The sequence below is a fragment of the Gymnoscopelus braueri genome (assembly GCF_963280865.1).
Source record: "Gymnoscopelus braueri genome assembly, chromosome: 9".
In the NCBI taxonomy this organism is placed as follows: domain Eukaryota; kingdom Metazoa; phylum Chordata; class Actinopteri; order Myctophiformes; family Myctophidae; genus Gymnoscopelus; species Gymnoscopelus braueri.
Window position 1 is genome coordinate 34,438,917 of NC_137610.1, and position 20,392 is coordinate 34,459,308.

Here is a 20,392-nt window from a genome sequence, read left to right on the forward strand (position 1 = left end):
AATCTCAAATATTCACTCTCAGCAGGTGTTCTGCACAGACAACAATTTGTATATCCTGTCAGAGTATACCTGACTCTATTTTACATGGCATGTACGTACATACGTGTGTGCTCCGGAGTAACACCAGTGCCAAATTCAGCTGGAAACCCTGCAACAACCCAGAGAGCTGCACTTGGGTTCTAGTTGGTAAGTAAGTCCTGTGACTGATTGGCTGGTGAATACTTTGAATTTAAACACTGCCAGTTGGTGTCCAATCTGCTCCACAAGGGGTAGGGTTTAGGATTATCAGAGTATTAAAACCCCCCACAAAGTAGAATTAGCAATTAGCTTATTGTCTTCTACACGCTATGTCTGAGAAACGCACATTACATGTCCACATGTCCCTCAGAGACGCACTCTCACAGCTGACCGGAAAAGCAACCGAAAATGTCTCTCTGTAGATCTGTACATGTTATTTTATGCCAAGTATCTGTTGGTGTGGACTTTGTGAAATGGGTTGCCTGATGATTATAGAACTATTGAGAAATGTTCTTGTGGAAACTAGCCCTGGGCTCTACTGTGGCTGTAGAATTAAAAGCAGAGAAGATACGATAAATACACATCAAACACTACAACACACAACAGGGCAACCTAAAAGGAGCCTCTATTCCATGTTTACATGAAACGGGAATGTGTGCAATTCATTTAGGAGAATCCTATTCTACTGTCAAGCAGTCCTAACCCATGTGTGGAACAGCCTCTTCAGAGTCTTGGTACCAAAGAGAGAGATACTTAAGCAGATTGACTCTGGTTCTGTTATGTAGGGATATTTATGTAGTTGGATATGTCGAAGTAGACTAAGGACACTTAGTTATAACTTTGTCAGCCGCTGGGTTTGGACCCAAAAGTGAAACACTAGATCTTCTAAGACAAGTAACAGATGATGGACATGAAGGAGGAATAATGTGTTATTTAACACAGTCTGTCCTAAAACAATACTCTGGTTCTGTGCAGAGTCTTAGTTGCATGTAATTGGAAATATTGTATTCAAACCAAGCATCTGTTTTTAACTGTTTTAATCAAACCACAGATTTGTGTCATGTGATGTCATTTAATTGAATGTGTTAAAAAAAAAGGTGGTTGTGTGGAAATCATGGTCTATGTACAGTAGATTCTAGTGTTACGGTTAAAAAGGATTTGATCGAAACTGAATTTGAAAGCAAATGGGCCAGACTTCAGATTTGTTGTGAAATGGCTCATGGAAAGATTATTTGGGCTCTGAGCTTATCGATTAATTATAGAATAATTTGCCTACTCTGAACCAGTTCCAAAGTAGAGCCAACAATATATAAGTATATGAGTGTTTTGGTGTTGTGTGTAGATAGATATTTAGATTTTATTGGAAGGAACTTACTGTGTGTGTTTGTATGCTTGTGTAGCTAAATGGCCACGTTTGTATTTCTGTGATTAGCTGTGTTGTGTCTCTCTGAGTTTCTAGGTGGTGTTAATGGAAGTGCTGCAGAGAGCCAACAGGAACGCAGGCAACAGAGAGAAAGAAAATGGAGAGGGAGAGTCACAGAGAGAATGAGGCTGAGGGATGTAGAGGAGGAGAGAGCCTGACTCTAATTGACCGCTGTATGAACTCTGACAAGAGAGAGCGGATAGAACCAGCAGTTTATTAAATGTTCCCATTCAATCCGGTAACGCATCTACAGATGTCTTCTAAATCCAAGGACCCCCCAAAATGATATGTATTTGGTCACAGACCCTCACCTCAAAATATTTTGTTCCAGGGACCCCGCCCCCAGAAGCAAAGATTTTAGTTACAAATGTTCGCTTTAAAAAATATATATTCAAAGATTTGCACAAAATGTCATGATATTTCAAAAATAGCAGATCTACAAGCTCATAGTGTGGCACACGGTGCAGCGCTATGAGCTTGTATGTCTGCTATTTTTGAATAGCCAAAGTATAAAATATGGATAAAGTGGTTACACAGATGCGTTCCCGGTTTGAATGGGTTAAAAGACCAGCCTGATCGCCAGAGAATTAGTATACATTGCACGGATCCAGTGCATGTCATTCCGTGCATAGTCGCCTAGAAACCCCAAAATTCCGTGCATATGTACGGCGAGTCCCACGGTGGGCGTAACCAGTCGCAACCCGGAAAAACCCGGAAGCAGAGCAGTCCCCACAACAAAATTTACGATTCTGTGTCTATCGGTACATAACTCAAACGGCGCTGAGTAGGCACAAGGGAATGTCGCAACGTTCGGGACGGCAACTCGCTCGCTTTAGCTCGCTCGGTGGCCCCTTACGTGGCGACAATTCCCTTGAGACTGCGCGCCTCCGAAATGGTTTAGTCACAATGGGGGAGATGCGAGGCGGCTATGCACGGATTTTCGGGTTTTCCAGTTGTCTATGCACGGAATTTGAAAAACGTTCAATCAGAACGTTTCCTCTGGCGATCGGGTTGTAAAAGACAGGAGAAGAGGGAGATGTGAAAGGCAGTGACTGTAAGAGAGGGGCTGGAGGGTTAGGAGAGAGAGAGAGAGAACGAAGAATAAAATAAAAATCACACCCAGTGTGAAGTGGGCGGTGTGGTCATCACAGTGGTCATCATAGTGATGGAAGCTCACTTCCAAAAAAAAGATTTTTGGAAGTGCATAATCCTATTTATAGGCATAATCCTATTTATAGGTTATTAGTGCATAAGTGCATAATCCTATTTATAGGTTATTAATGTCATGTGTCTCGCTAGCCAATCACAGTGCTGAATAGAGTCAGCCAATAGAGTCAGCCAATCACAGTACAGGAAAGTGGGCCAAGTGGGCCAATCACAGTGCAGGAAACTAATACTAATGAGGTGTCCCAACCCCACTTATAGGGGCGGCTACACCGCCTAAAAGTGAGAGAAAGATGAACAAAGACTAAGAGGGTGTCTCCAGAACAGATTGATTGAGGTAGGGCTCTGCAATAAGTTTATATTATATCAATGTATGAGATTAGAGACTGGATTTATAATATATGGCCTAAATGTTGTCTCTTCCTGGTTTTAAAGCCTTCGCTACAGCAAACTGAACTTGCCCGACTCTTTTACCGGTTTTATTATTTTATTTTACATTACTGATAATTATTTATCAAAAATCGTAGTCATCCCCACAATAATGTCACAATATCAATGTCTAGGAGGTAATAATATTGTGGTATTTGTTATTTGACCCAGCCCAACCCAGTTTGTTTCCTGGATCAGGGATCGCCAACCTGGGGTCCGTAGACTATTCACCGGTGGTGCGCGACGCCAGTCCACACGGAAAGCATTTTTATTTATATATATATTTATATAAAATGATTTGCCCTATGTGCAGAATGATAAAAAATTAAGCATTAACAAGTCCTGAGAGAAGCAGTGTTTTTTTTCCCCATGTACATTATCATGCCTACCAGCACCTCTGCCTGGATGAATGTGCACGAGAGATATCTGATTATATATATATATAGTATATACGGTATATATATATTCTTTTTGCCCATTATGTATCTGTAAAACAGCAGTCCTCTGTCCAGTCTCTCGCAATTTTTCCAACCCAGCACATTCCTGTAAGGTACAATGATGACCAAATATAAATTATGGAATAAACATTTGACATAATTTCCAAGTCAGCGCTATGGGGGAGATCACTGTTTGATTTAGTTACAGTATGTATTTGAATAACGTGAACTGCTGCAGGAAAAAAAGGCCATGCTTGGCAGCACATTTAGGAATGGGCGACTGGATTTAAGTTGGCAGATAAAGTGGCTGCATTCAAAGCCAAAACTGGAACTATGAGAGAACATGGGCATATGTGACATGTTCCAAACGTTAGTAGCAAGGATTTTGGGAGAGACTGAGGCCTTCCTAGAGGGAAGGTGGTTCTCATAGTGGGTTCTGGGGACCCCCAGGGGTCCTTGACATGAAATAGTTTGAAAACCACTGTTCTAACAGCTGGTGTGCGATCATATAGCTTTGCTTGTCAATGGAGTTGGTCAAGCGTCCCATCCAAATCACCGAAGACCCACAAAGTGCAAACCTTGTAAATGAAGAAGGAACAAACCAGTAGAAATAATTTTCCGTACAAGCTACAACGATTTGCAGTTACAAAATATAGCCTAGTCATACAAATGGAGAAGAAACAATGGAAAAAGTCAGATAACAGGGCAACATATCAAAAATCCCCATTATGCAAGTAGGGTATAAAGAGAGTAAAACTCAATATACATTGTGGGTTAATTAATAGGCCTACAAATTAAAAGGGGCTCCCCCTGAGACCATGTCATGCCCACCTCACCTGTCAGCAGCATTCACTACTCAATTTCATATTTGGGGTGGTTTTATCCTCATTTATCGACTTGATTAGGGGCTTCTATTTCATATTGCTGTAGCATGAAGAGAGACAATATTTATCCCATTGTAAAACTACTATCCCTTTAATATTTGTACAAAAACATAAGCATCTCTGGCTTCATTAATACAATCTTAAGTCTCCTCCAGATTGTGAAAACACAATGTGCCGCTGACTTTGATGGAAACGTTCTTAAATGCCTATCAACCTCAGGTCCCACATCTGCTTTGTTTAAATATTGCGTTTAGGATGAGTTTATTTTTAGTTGGAATAATGTGTGTTATTGTATACTGCTGTCTCAGTCTGTCTTCTATTGAGAGGTTGTGTGGCCGTCTGATAGGAAGTACACTGCAGACACAATCAATAACACACTGACCTCTACTATGGGAAGTAGCTTACATTACAGCACTGTGTGTGTGTGTGTGTGTGTGAGCAGGGTGTATACGTCTGCAAGTTCTTTGTGTTTCAGTGCAGGTGCGTACTGCGTATATGTCTAAGTCTATATTTGTGTGTGTGTGGTGTGGGGCTATCATTTGGCGTCCTGTCTCAGTATACTGGACTGGTATTGATTGGCCTGTGTCAGCAGAATGTGTCCAGTATAGAAGATCCAGTCAGCAGTCTGACTGACCTAATATTTTCTACTTCAACACCACTTCTGGTTGCAAGTCTCTGAATGACTCCACTTAAAGCTGGGCAATATATGGACATTATATCGATATTGTGAGAGCCTAGATACTGTCTGGAATGTATTCGTAATATCGTCATATGGCATAATTGTTGTCCTTTCTTGGCTTCTAGATTGCATTATGATGTAAATCTTCTGAACTTACCTGACAGTTTTTTATTATTTACCTTTACCTATTTAGTTATTATAGGCATTTACTGATTATTGTTTATCAAAATCAACAAGCATAAGTAAACTAATCGTGATGCATCTTAGAATCGATACATTTCCACAATGTTGTTGTGTATTATTTATGGAAAGTCATAGTACTTTAATCACATTTCTGAGTAGGGCTTGTATTATTGGTTGTTATCCCCCTTTAACATGTTCTCGTTTTTAACCTGTATTATTAAGATATCAAATATTCTTAGTTAGCAGTCCATATTGCCAGAGGTTTCCAATAACAAACATGTTCATATGACCCGCACAAGTGAAGCATACATCTGTGTACATGTGACAATCACACTCCTCTTCTGTGAGTTTAATGCCGCCTCGTATTGAGTGAGTCAGTACTAATCTACACATAATATCATAGCTGTTGGGCGGAAACCTTGTATGTCCAAAACCGTTCCTTTTATTATTATTTTAAAAACGTTTAAAAATAGCCGATATAAATGCACGTCCGGTGGACGTCTACAAGCTCACAACGTGTCCCGTTGTGAGCTTGTAGATCTGATTTTGTGCGACACTGAAGTAGGGCATTTATTTTCCAAATAACACAAAATTGAAATATGGATATACAAGGTTTCTGCCCGAGAGCGACAACATTATGTATAATATTAGCCATGTTACACTGTAAAACTAATCCAGGCTGATTTCCACTGAAGCCCCACCTCTTAAATCATCTGTAAAGCAATCTGAATAATGGCATCAGATACATGGCTGTAATTCTTGGTTGGTTGTAATGTTGCTGATAAGACTCGGATATTATTAATGTTAGTAGTTGGTTTGGCTGTCTGCTGCTGTGTAGGTAGATAGTTAAACTGACTGCTTCTCTCCGTCTGTTTTCTCAGTGGACAAACTTTCTCCTGTCTGTGTGCATAATGCCAACTTGCCTTTTTTGTTACTACACTCTGTAGCAGACTGCCTAATATGGCTCAGTTTATTTTAGACATTAGGTTGTAATGCTGTTGGTGCAGACTTCCTTTAGTGGTGACCCAGACTACTGTAGGATGACTAGGGCTGTATGTGTATTGGCAAGAATCTGGCGATAGGAATAGATACTTGTCATGATACAGCGGTCACGATTCAATGTATTACAATATTGTAAGCAAGGTAATACATTGCGATTGTATTTATCTCATTTTTTGTTTACTCACACCACCATTATGTATTGTATACTGTATACTCTGCTCCATTGTAGGCTATTCCAGGAGCCTTCATTCTTTACTGCACTGACAGGTCCCATATCTTTATAAATGGATGGGATAATGTATTGACTAAAGGCAAATTTAAGCTTGATTTATACTCCGTCGTACAATGGTGTTGCCCACCGAAAATAGCCGACCTACAAGCTCACAACCCATAGCTTGAGCTTCCAAGGCGTTGTCAGCTTGTAGATCAGCTATTTCCGGTGTGCGACACCGTGGTATGACGGAGCATGAATTAGGCGTGTCGCAGGGGTTAACAGGTTGACACTAAGGTTTCAAAAGCACTTGCCCGTAGCACTTGCAAGTAGAACATGACCTGTACTTGCCCAAAGATCGTGTTCACTTGATCTTGTTGTTTTATGTCTTAAATTAATCACGCTAAACTGTACTGATATGTGGCGTCGCTGACACCTCCTTTGGAGACTAACTTGGACTTAAAGGGGTATTTCACTTTCAAAAAAACTTTTGGTCATTTTATCATCTACTCAGGCCTTTGTGAACCCCCCAGACAGTTTAAGTTGCTTGATTAATTATTTAGATATTTGATATTCATTTTATCAGACACGCCCCCCTTCCTATACATACCCATTGTAACTTCAAACTCCATTTTAACCATGTTAGATTAATCAAAAACACCGTCCTTGGTTCTGGTGACTCACCCTGCCCTCCTAATGCGTGAGGGGGCCGTGTTTTTCCGATTACTTTTTTCATTTATTTTATTTAAAATTGTTATTGTATTTTATTGTTTTCATTTTCCAAAAAATATATAAAAAATAAATGAAAAAAGTAATTGAAAAAACACGGCCCCCTCACGCATTAGGAGGGCAGGGTGAGTCACCAGAACCAAGGATGGGTGTTTTTGATGAATCTAACTTGGATCGTAAAAAAGGAGAGGTATATGCTGCATCAAGCTTCAGCGCACTTGCGCAGAACACACACACTCAAACAGCTCGACAAACTCCATTTGCCCAACTATTTAATTTACTTGCCCCGGGCAATAGGGCAACCCTTAGAATCCCTGGCTAATAAGCAAAAATATGCCTTAATACATTATAATTGACCTCAATAACACAAATTCAAAATGTAAAACACAAAATATAAAATATTTAGAGGCGCTCGGGTGGCGCCACAGACCACAGAGGTTGTGGGTTTGAATCCCCCGTGGTGCATCCGGCTTTGTCGAGCGTCTACACTAACACAATTGGCCCGTGTTCGGGGGAGAAAAGCTGGGCGAGGAGGGTGATATTTTCCACTGCACGTAGTCCTATGGGCTGGGGCGGCACCTGTCAGCGGCGAGTGTTGGGCGGGAGGAGTAGGACGAAGGCTCTACGTCCTCCTCACTGGCAGATGAGTCCGTAGGATACGATGGCAGTGACGACACAGAAATGTGTGTGGGGAGCATTCAATTGGCATAACGACTAAATTGGGGAGAAAAAGGGGATACAAAAATAACTGGCTAAAAAAAAAAACACCTTTAAATATTATATCTATTTTAGAAATAGTTCTATTTACGGTGTTTTTAATAAGGCATATTTGACTTAGTAGCCAGGGATCCTTTTTAAGGGGTGTTCCCACCGGAAGTGAAAATGTAAATGTATTACATACAAAGTCAATGCAAAGACGGGACTTGGCGCAACATTGCATCGAGCGGCGTGAACGGGGCGATGCGAAACAAGTGTTTCATTGCTTCGGTATCTTCGCTCCAGACCGAGAACCAGCAACACGGGAAACACAACTCTGACAGTACGTTTTAACAGTGGGCGACTCGGGCGATCGCCGGGCGACATCGTCCAAAAGATAAAGAAAATCCATCTTTCATCGCCCCCCCGCCCACTTCGCCCTATCGCCAGTAGTTGCTGGCTCTCATAGACATATAGTACACTTCCGGAAAATACTATCCTGAATCGCCCGCTGTTAAAACGCACCGTGAGACACACCGGAACCGATTTTGCTGCTCATAAACGATATAAGAGTCCCTCCCTGTGTACATCGGTTGTATGTGCTGCCCTGCAGACAAAACAAGCCCCCCCAATCTTTTCCCACGGCGTGACAATATGTTGCTGAGTGGGGAGGTCCTGCTCAGTAGGTCCCTAGGAGGTACAGCTCCTGGCCGGGATGAAGGAAAACACGCGGTCGTTGTGTGTTTTTGACAGCTCGATCTATATTTTAATCATGAAATAGATTGTAGTTGCTCAATGTTTCTTTTTTCACACACTGCTTTGTGCTTAGAATTCAGTACTGTTTTCGGAGTATGTGTACAGTGATTGACAGCAAAGTCACAGCTTGCATGAAGAGGCGACGATTAGTTGAACACGCGAATGAACACTTGTCACCTCGCACAATATTGTCACAATATTTAAATTTTCGGTCTGAACGCACCTTTAGTGTCAACCCGTACTCACGGCAGTGTCACTTGCAAAAAGAAAAAACGTTTCCATCACCATCAGGACACATTCTTATCGTGTAAATGTTGGCTTCAAGTTCTGGATCTGATCTATCACGTTGTTTGCGTGTAGATCCATTCTTTCTGGCAAGTGACACCGCCAGTCAGTATAAATGAAGTGCCTTCTTTATTATGGAAGCCAAAATGAACCCACACAGTTATGCTCTGTAACCAGTCTCAGTTTAGCATTACCGCTTACCAGTCAGCTATTTTCAGCCCAAATTTTTCAACCTGAACGATGCTATATGCTCCTGTAGAAGCTACACGTCTGTATGCAATCAATCTTTTTTAACCCATTCAATCTGGGAACGCATCTGTGTTATTTTAGATTTAATATATAACCATTATTTTATACTTTGGCTATTACAAATAGCAGATATACAAGCTCATAGTGCGGCACCGAGTGCCGCGCTATGAGATTGTAGATCTTCTATCTTTGAAAAATCATGAAAATTTGTGCAAATCTTTGAATATATATTTTTTAAAGCGAACATTTGTAACTTAAATCTTTGCTTCTGGGGATCCCTGGAACAAAATATTTTGAGATGGAGGTCCATGACAAAATGCATACCATTTTGGGTGGTCCTTGACATGAAAAAGTTTGAGAACCACTGATATTATAGCAACATACGGTTTTCAGAAAACTGTAAGATTTTAGAAGACATTTGTAGATGCGTTCCCACATGTCAATTATTTTGTGACGTCATGGCCGCCATCTGAACAAAACAAAATGCACCACAGCCACGATCACATGTAAACTGTTGTTGATAAAATATCAATACCTTATCCCAGTCCTTGTAACATCCAACATCATAGCACTACTTTTATGCAATCTGAACAAAGAAATTAAGATTGGCCTAATGTCAGTAAAAAAAGAAACTGACTGTTTTTGTCAATACAATATCTGAAAACCAAATGTCACGATACAAGTATACATTTCTTCTTACACACATTTGTAGTTAGTCTTCTTTCATTCACTCTCACGTGCTCTGATTTCAGGGGCTTATTGACGTTTCAACGAGTCTTTTGCGTGTGTCCATGACTGACTGACTGACTGAATTATGTTCAAATGACAGCATTTAGCAAAGAAAACATCTGTCACCCAGACAGAGATGGAGAAACTGAGCGATAAAGAGACAGATGGACTTACAGAGAGTTGAGCATTATCTACTGTGAGAGGAGAAAAGTGAGATGAGAGTGGGAGAGTTGTGAAGCAAACATGGACTAGAGTAGCAGAGAAAGCACACACACACACACACACACACACACACACACACACACACACACACACACACACACACACTAAGAGAGCTAACCATACTTTCCTGCTGAAGTCAATTAAACAAGTGGAGTGACTGGAGGTCCTTTTGATGTTTTTCATATGCAATATGCCAAAGAAAAGGTCTTTGTGGAACGCATTAAAAACTGACTGGTTAAGAAGTATCTCCCATACTGTGTGTGTGAGAGATTGTTCAAGCTGGTAGGGAGACCGAATAAATGTTTACACCAATCAATCCACTCACTTATTCCCTGACCAGAAGATAAGTCCTGGCCAACCAGTATGGACAGTAGACTTGGTGAAATTCAACTCTTGTCATTCTAGTCATGTAACTACAATAGATTCACCGTCAGTTCATAGATCAGATCATCCACATCTGGTGGGTCAACCAATCAAATGGAGAAGCAGCAGGTTGATTTGAATAAGCAGTTGGCAATTTTATATTTTAACCCATTTAAGGCAATGTTAGGCTAAAAACCAACACCGTGACGAACCTTGTGTCTCACATTTATTGTATTGTGTCTCGGATTGTAAAAGCTGACTAAAGTCTTGGTCTAGTACGTATAGATCATGGTTCAACACATTTTCAGTGGAAAGACGTATACAATTTTATTTTTAAAACGGAAAACATACAGGAACCTGTTGAACAACAATTGATCAAAGATGTACAATTTTGGCATTTAGCAGACGCAATCATTCAGAGCGTAAATGGCATGAACCCTACTCAACCAATGACAGGGTAAATGGTCAAAGTAAATAGAGTGCAAAGAAATCAATTAAGTGCTACAAGTAACTAGGATACCAGGTAAACAAGACGCAAACCTGACGTCTATCTAAACATGCTATTTCAAAATAACACTTGCCATCTGTGGATAAGCAACCAGTATGTTTTTTTTCTAAATAACATGGTACATGTATGTTCTGCATAGCATAGCTAGCATCTATTGAAATAGGAAACATCAGTCGACACACTGTATGTTTGTATCGTCTTAATTTGATCAACTACTCTCTCCTGTTACAATGGGGAAGCTACAATGGGGTTCATATTATTGGGGAGATGGGCTGTAGTGATCACATCTGGCCTGTCCATGTTGCTATAAAAATGGCAGCGGATCACGACGATTCATGTCGAGAACAATGTTACCAGGTGGAAGTCAGATTTGGGAACGTCAGTTCCACAGATGGAAGTAATCTCAAAATAGTTTCAACTGGGCAATTATTTGTTATTATTCAATTATTGAATAGAACAATATTTATTTGCTGTGTGTGTAAAATATCATTTAGAAGAAATAGAATTGTGATATTTTAGCGGGAATGCATTGACATGACATTTTAAGGTAGCTCTCCACCACACCGGCGGCGGTAAGCGTTGGAAAAAGTCTGTAGCCAAAAATCTGCTATTAAATGGCTGCATTGGCCGGTGGGTACATTATCGCGCCGGGTCGAAAGTTGTAGGGAAGCGTTGAAAGTCGACTGAGCAAGCTCGGACGTATACGGTCGGCTTTTGACTGCGGGTAGCAGCAGGCTGGCGGAGAGGAGATAGAGCTCTCTGGTTGGCTGATATAGGAACCCTAAACCCTAAAATGCAGTACATTTATTTTGTCTGAATACAGGGCATGGTATATACATATTACTACAGCTCAAAATGCAGACACAAAGCTTGGGACTGTGCATGTGCGAGACCGCGAGTGTGGCTCCTCTCATTCAAACACCAGCTGAAAATGATTATGATGATGAAACGTTGGATTACTTCGTGGTCGTGGCCTAACTTGTACCTAACTGTCTGTCTGTCCTCTGTCCCTGCAGATGGAGATGTGGGGAACTGGGCAGGGCAGTGGGAGTCAGCCCTGAGGCTGACGGGAGCCTTGCTGGCTGGGAGGTCTGGGTGAGTCCTCAGACCGTAGGCTGGCTGGTAGGTCTGGGTGAGTCCTCAGACCGTAGGCTGGCTGCCTGGGGCCGCTCCCTCTAAGATGTCCCTCAGCAGTAGCGGTCCTACAGGCGGGAAAGGTGTGGACGCGGGTGCGGTGGAGACGTACGACAGCGGGGATGAGTGGGACATCGGCGTGGGCAATCTGATCATCGACTTGGACGCAGACCTAGAGAAAGACAAGCTGGAGATGTCTGGGAGCAAGGAAGGAGGAGGTGGAGGTGGTGGTGGAGGAGGTATAGCGGCTCCTCCCAACGCTGTAGCCACCTTGTCTGACAATATAAAGTTTGTTAGCCCTGCAGGCGCCGTGGCAGCCCAGGGCAAAGACGGAAAACCTAAATCCAAACGCAGTAAGAACTCCAAGGAGGCCGGGGCCAAGAACCCTGGAGCTGACGGGTCCAAGAAGGACCCCCCTGGCAGGGTTCAGGGAGGGGACTCCACCAGCCCCACGGGGCCAAACCAGAACTCCAACCCTCCCGCTGGGAAGGGGGCGGAGAAGAGTGGCAACAAAGCCTCTCGTACCCTCCCCACCGCCAAGAAAGACAAAGAAGGGGGGACGGGGAAAAATAAGAAGGACAAGCTTGACTCAGTGTTGCCAGCAGGGGTCAACTCTGACAAGGAACCGGTGGCCCCTGGTCTGCCTCTAGGGGCCAATGTTCGTGGCGGTGGGGCCCCATTCGAACCCAGCCCTCAGAACCCAGAGGGGTCCGGGGTTGAGGTTCTGGGTGGTATGTCTGTGGAACAGACTGGACTGGGACAAAACATGGCTGCTAGTAGCGAACCAGAGGATGGAGAGACAGCGGAAGGTCGAAACCTGATGAAAGCCATTAGTGACACGGTAAGAAATTCTGCTGTTGCATTGTAACAAGTGTGTCCTCCTTGTTTCCTATCAAAATGTCCTTGAGCAAGACACTTGGTCAACCCTTACCTGTTCTCACAGTATAAATGACTAGTATATCATTATTATAACATTGTGAATTCTCTGCCAGCTTGCTGTGGTTTGAGTTCCATCACTTCTTTGGCCCATAGAAAAAAAGTGGATTGGCTGAGTGTCTTTTTCAGTTGTACATTTCTAAATGGTGATATGTGAACCTAATATGTTTTAAATGTAGTGAGTCCTCAGGTAGTCATTTGTGTGGGTTCCAGGAAAGTTTAGTGGGTACCCAATATTTCTTTTACAAATGTTGACAAAATTCAAACAAACAAGGTACTCAGAATGTGCTTTTGGCAGGTGACTATGCATGAGAGTAAGCATGATGAGTCCATCTCCTTACTGTCAGTAAACGCAATGAGTCTGTGTTACCTTATTTATCAGAAATCTATACATTTTCCTGTTCTTCTTCCTCGTGTCCTCCCATCTTCTATATCACATCTTTCCAGTAGTTAGCACTGGCGATTGCAGCTGCATTCAGTTCGGTCAGGTCATCTCCAGTACATTGTGGAGCATAGCTACATCTCATGATGTTTTCCACGGTTTGGGGTTGACCACACGCACATGCATCAGAAACTACTTTCCATTTCTTCACGGATGCCTTGCCAGCGTCCTTCACCGACCCGCTGTTATTTCTGACCATTTGATAAGCAAAAATGCCTATAATGCTTGAGTAAATGAAACCCCAATTTGTGTTGCATCCGCAACACAGATTTTACCCGACTTAATCATCCAAAATGATGCGTTCATGTGGTACTTCCTGGTGGGAAACTCATGTAGATTGTAAATCCAACACCACATGAAGGCGCTATGAGTACATACTGTATAGAACTGTTTGTATGACTAGTCCCTGCGGTGGTTGAGATTTTCCACTCATGGACATCAAACAGGTGTTTGTGGAGGTGAACATTTGTGTTCAATGTTCACACACAGATGGGCTGTGGAGGGAAAGAACCAAGAACCAGGATTAAGTGGCACTCGCACTCTCATAACACTCTTACACACACACACACCCACACACTCACACACACATGCAGGCCTCACATCCCCTCACTGTGTGTGTTCTGTAGTGTGACTGGTCTTATTGTATTGAGCCACATTCCTCAACCAGTCAACACACAGCTTTCCTGGTGCAGTCAAGTGGAAGAGGGCACAGCTCTACAAACCTACATCTCTCTCTCCCTCTAACACACACACACACACACACACACACACACACACACACACACACACACACACACACACACACACACACACACACACACACACACACACACACACACACACACACACACACAGTTGCTCTTGTAAACATGACGTTTCTTTTATTAGTGATGACAAGCTGTATGTGTTCATTTGCAAGTGTGTGTGTGTGTGTGTGTGTGTGTGTGCGTGCGCACACAGTCTCATTTAAATGGGTCTCTTGATGTGTAATCTCCCATGTGATCCAGTAGTTCTCACATGAGAACAGGCTCTTAAACAGACCTCTCCTCTCCACACTGTGGGTGTACCTGGTCCACATTCAACTGGTCTACAACTGGCCTCTGATTTGTCACAATCTGTGACCTGATGACAGAACTGAGCTTTAAAATGGAACACTGTCCAACGCTGACACTCTCCCAAAACTCTATTGTCTTGTGTTCCCTGAGCAGTGTGAGTGTGCGTGTGATGACTACAGCCATACACACAGCTGCTCTGCTTCAACACTGTCCAGCTCACATTCCTCACAAATTCCTCCGTTTTTCCTTTTCCAAAATGATCTGAAGATTCCTGTTTCCAGCCGTGAATAACCACACACACACACACACACACACACGCATCCTGTCTTTGTGTAGCTAAATGCAGTCTGTTGTTGTTATTGAAGTGTTTCATTGCGGATGGATCTCTTCTCAAGGAACAGGCTGATTTGCTTCGTCAGTCTGCATGCTTGTTTCAGTGTGTCTGCATGCTTGTTTCAGTGTCGTCAGTGTGTGTGTTTGTCTCCTGCCTGGAGAGTTGCAGAACATTCTGAGAGACGGTGTGACCCCAGCTAAAGGTCAGAGTTCAGCTGTGCCTCAGAGTGAGGGGTGTTAGATTATAACAGGACAGTTTGTAGTAACAGTACTACAGCTTCCACTAGAGTTGTTTACAGCTCTAGAAGCTGAGAGTGAGTAGGGGTGCAAGTGCAACAGTTAATCAAACTAATCAATTTAATCGACTTGAATAAATAATAATGCATAATTTAATAAAATAATCGCTTAGTACTCATCCCATTTGCGGCATGTCATTATAGATGAAAAAAGTTTAAAAACAATTCCAAAACTTAAACATATAGCGAAAAAGCCACAATGTGTTACGTTTGTGAGCTTGCCTTGTGCATCTGCAATTTTCTCTATTTTTGCTTGACACCGTTGTGCGAAAAAGTATGAAATAGATCTAAAGTGCTTAATCGATTTGTTGACGGTAAAAAATAAAACGATTAAAATAAGCGCCTCTTGATTAATTGAAAAAGAACTCAATCGATTTATTTTCTAATCACTACGAAAATAATGGACTGTTGCAGCTCTAACGTTGAGTAGGTTATCTCTACTGTTGTTGAGAATGATACACACACACACACACACACACACACACACACACACACACACACACACACACACACACACACACACGGTTAATTGGCTGACAGCTCGAGCACAGGTGTCACCAAGGTTACAAGCACTTCACACCCTCTCCAGGGTGCTCTCTCTCTCTCTCTCTCTCTGTGTGTGTTGTCAGTCTGAAGAGTGTGCATGAGTGCATGTGTGTTAGTCAGGCTGTTGTCTATGAATGGTGCCTCCAGGTAAGACTTCTCTCCTCAAACAACTGCTGTTGTGTGTGTGCTCTGTGTCCTACCGTCTAGCATCCAGTTATTTGTCCCTCTTTCCCCAAAGTAGTGGTGAAAAGATAATCAATCGATCAACAGAATATTAATGATATAAACTTTTACTCATCAGTGATGTATTATGTACAAATATTTGTGTGATTTACAGCTTAGTATTTGTTCCATTTGATAAAATTGCCTCCAAGGTTTTGGGTTCAGATAAGTTGTGATTAGCATTATGTAGCATAATTTTGTATTTTGTACTTTCTTCAATGTGGAAGTCAGGACTTGTCCACCAGTATCCCCCTCTTGCTCCTCATTTAGTTTTAGTTTTAATAATCGGATATATCAGGGTGTCCACAATTGTCTACAATGTCCAGCTGGGAGGAAACAGTAGCCAGCCAGAGACCAGGATCCTGGGGTGGAGCCAGGGCAGAATAAAGGCTGGGTGGACCAGGGGTCATACATAATGGATTAAATGGTTTATCACACTCTTTATGGAGGTGTTCTTGAAATTTGTAGCCAGTCATAACGCACTTTTTCATTGATTAGCTTATGAAAGGCCTCTATTACTTTATTATGGTAAATAGAGTAATCTATAGCAGTAAGCAAATAATGTCGAGTCCCATTCCATTTACATTTTGGTTTACCTTTTTCCATTACTACAATGGAAAAAGGTAAACTGAAATGAACACAGAACAATAGACCTTAAACTGAACTCTAATGTGAAGGCAAGCATGACCTGACGTGACAGAAATGAGTTCTAAATCAGTATGATGATTAGCCTATGAGAAGCGGTTTGCAATTATCTCAAAATATAAAGCCATGTACATCTGTTTTGCCATTTCTCTGTAGTAACAAACTTACCTGCATGTTGTCGGCATGCCTGCAGGTGTCTGGCATGACAAATGGATTGTATGCAACACGTGGTGACGAGCATTAATGTGATGATGGTGACGAGCATTAATGTGATGATGGTCAGTACTGTACAAAATAAAACCCTTTGAACAGTAGCCTCATTACAGTAGAGTAGTCTGAAGTGAAACACACAGGGATACAGAAGTATAATGAGTGTATTAACAGAATTGACCAAAAAAATCAATGGAAAACATTTAATCATATCCCATTCTTCTGATGTGAGGAGATCATATAAGTTATATGGTGTGGGAAAAGATACAGTATCTTCTGTGTATTCCTCCCGCAAAATGTGGAAGTGTATGCATGTAATGTCAAACATGTTGTTGCACGTCATCAGGCGCGTTGTTTAGCGTTTTTTTTAAGCATCTGCGTTGCGTCGGGTCCTGCATCAGTTTTTTTTTCTCAGTGATGACCGTCTCGCTGTTCATTATCATTTACTTATACTCTGTCTTCTTCCAAATGAACGTAAACATTATGAGGAATACCAGTAGTGAATGTGAACTGATTAATTCTGTCTAAACATGGTCTGGGATAGGAGATCTATGTTGGTACCGGGTGTAAACGTAACCTTAATGTCTAATATCTTGGCACAAGATAAGAGATGTATAATACCAGGTGTAAATGTGATCTTGCTTATTAATATCATGACACAGTCTGGGACTGGGATTAGAGATGTATGTTAAAGCCAGTTGTAAATGTGATCTTGATTAAATGTAAGTTTAGGATGAAAGAAGAGTTGAAATGCTGTATATGGTCTAACACCGTCATTGCACACGCCAGCCTTTCCTTTCCAGAGCCCATTAGAGTGGAGTGGCCCCAGGCTTATTTCTGAACCAACAAGAGAGTTGTGGGTGGGTGTGGGTGTGGGTGTGTGTGTGTGCGCGCATAGGAATGTAGTGTGAATACAGTGAATTGGGGCCACGGCATATTTTTCTCCTGCCAAGAACCCATTTCATGTTCCTCAATTGAGAGACTCTCTCTTCTCAATCTCTCTCTTCTCTTGGTTTTCTCTGTGTTGCTGAGTTTGAGAACTCTGGGGTTTCCGTTGGCATTTCTTTGGCCTGCCAATGTGACCAATAAGGTTCAATTTACCGGACAAATGTTTATGACGGCCATATGTAATACACACCATTTGTGTGTGTGTGTATAATACAGATACGCGAGTGTGCACCACCCGACTGAACACTATACCTCGTTCCTATAGCTCTTACACGTCTTTATGGTAGATGCACTATGCTGTTCCTGCATGTTTACATTATATTATATATTTTGTGACGTGGTATCTAAGTTTCAGCTGCAATGTGTTCATCTGAACATAACTGCTTGGCTTTATTGCAGTGCTCCTTCACTGCATGTTGCATTAAATGCACTGACACAATGTTATCAGTGCATTGACTGAGTATTTGCTCCCCATTACCTGTTGGTTGTGCCCTTGGTAAATTTGTCTATCCATGTTTTTCCGCAAAAGTTGCGTACCATAACATGTTGTTCTACCCCGTCCAGTTTACTGTCTCGTTGCTACTGTTTCTTTTTCATGGGTACTGAGTCCCCGTCTCGGCATGTTCCTCTTTTACCTCTTCACACAATAATGTGTGAGTGCCAGTGGTGGGATATGTAAAGAAATTGGTACTGGACATGTTTCACCCATTCCTTGTGTCACAAGGTTGTTCAATCAAGGTAGGACCGTAGAATAGTTAATAGTATACTGGATACCAGCATGGTGTCCCAGGCTAGATTTACTTGTGGAAAAAGGAGCACGGTCGTGACTCCTCCTGATGTTGTGATTGGTTCGAATGACATTGGGGGAGTTCCCGTGACTTTTTGACGATTGGTTGAATGAGAGGCTTCTTTTCCCATCGTCCGCGCTATTGCTTTTCCATGCTCTGGAGGAGGGGTTCCCGACCACCGTTCCACGTCTGCCTGTCTGTGCGTCATGTAGCACCGATCCACGAGGTGGCGGCCGGGAATGTGGATTGTACAAATATGCACAGGCAACGTTGAGTTTATAACCTCGCGTCACCAGGCTTTTACACACAGCGGAGAAAAGTATAACAGTGACATCACTAAAAAATCCTTGATATCTTTATAACCAGCTTTCGAGTATAATGATGTACGTCCGTGCTACTTAAGTGTCGCATAACATGGACGTCACTGATGAATCCGTGGTATCTTTATCCAAGCCTTTCAACGTGCGTTGAGCAGCGCTGTCACTACAAGCTGAATGTATTTTTTCACGCTCGTGAAACACTAAACAGTATTATTATTTCATGTGAACATTTAGTAGAACTATCAGAACTTGAAGTAATGCATCACTCTGCAAGTTAAACGAAAGTTTTCACCTGTCCAAAGTATGTTTCTGATACAGACATAACCTTTTGTTATCATTGTGGATATACTGTAACTCCATATAGGTCAATGATATAACTTTATGTAGTGATATGATATAAATGGCAGTCATTATTTATTGACTGCCAGTCAACTTCTGTGTTTTGGTAAGGTTGGGTTTCACTTGATGTGACTACCGCGCGTCCACGCGCGATAGCGCCCGAACGGTGGGTCTTACCGTGGCGGGGGAGGGATCGTTGGATCCGTCGGTCGCTCCACGGCCGGCCTAGGCGCGAAAGACCGCCTTCCACGGAGGTCAAGGGACAGTAACGGGAAAAGTGGGCATGAAGGAAGATGGGACATGGGGTTGGGACCCGTTAGGATTTTAACAGTTCCGATTCCTCTATTCTGTCATTCATTATACTTATATTATAATAAAGTGATTCCCTGATTAAAATAATTGTAACACTGTGTAAACCAGTATGTGTTGGACTGGTGTGTGTGGTTGATTTAGAACACCACTGCCTGGCAGATGGTGACTTATATTCACTAAACACTGTATATACACAGTAGAGAGAGTGTGAACTAGGATATGGCGATGTCTATTCAAATGTGACATCACAATATGCACATCCAAACATTACATTAGTCATTTAGCAGACGCTTTTATCCAAAGCAACTTACAATAAGTGCATTCGACATAGGTAGGGAACGAAACTACTAATCACCAGAAGTCTTAAGTGCATTTTCTGCAAAAACAAGCAACCAAGAGTATACCTAGCGCTAAGGTAAAAGTGCAATATATCAACTACCTGCTTTCTTAAACAGATGAGACAAAATAGCAAAATCAAATGAGCGAGAGCTAAAACAAATAAGTGTATCGACTAAACAAGATCCAATAAAACAATACAACAATAAAACAAAACAAGAGTTCGTACAACTAGTTAACAACAAGTAGGCCAGGTAAAGAGGAAGGGTAGTGTTTCCTGAAGAGGTGGGTTTTCAGCCTGCGGCGAAAGATGGGCAGTGACTCTGCTGTCCTGACATCTGCCCCGAGGTGGCAGACCGAAGTGGTGACTGATTGCCTCGTCACTCAAGGGTCCTTCTGGTCGATCTACACGGTCACGACTTTTTTCTGTTCTGGCCCCACAGTGGTGGAATGAACTTCCCACTGATGTCAGGACAGCAGAGTCACTGCCCATCTTTCGCCCGAAACATGATGGACGAAGGCATCCTTCTATTTTGGTAACTGTAGAATGACGTTTGTGTGTG

The 20,392-nt window shown here is 42.2% G+C and overlaps 1 protein-coding gene across 2 annotated transcripts in view; it reads left to right on the forward strand.

Moving 5' to 3' along the window:
• LOC308091475 (zinc finger protein 609-like) overlaps positions 1–20,392 on the forward strand; it is a 40,657-nt gene that overhangs the window by 6,302 nt on the left and 13,963 nt on the right. The window contains exons 1-2 of one of the 2 annotated variants that reach the window (XM_080437110.1): positions 62–186; positions 11,984–12,942. In XM_080437110.1, the coding sequence (XP_080293236.1) occupies positions 12,148–12,942 (795 nt within the window). In that variant the 5' untranslated portion in view covers positions 62–186; positions 11,984–12,147. Of the gene's footprint in view, positions 1–61; positions 187–11,983; positions 12,943–20,392 lie in introns of those variants that run through there. The other variant, XM_080437109.1, reaches the window with a different exon arrangement.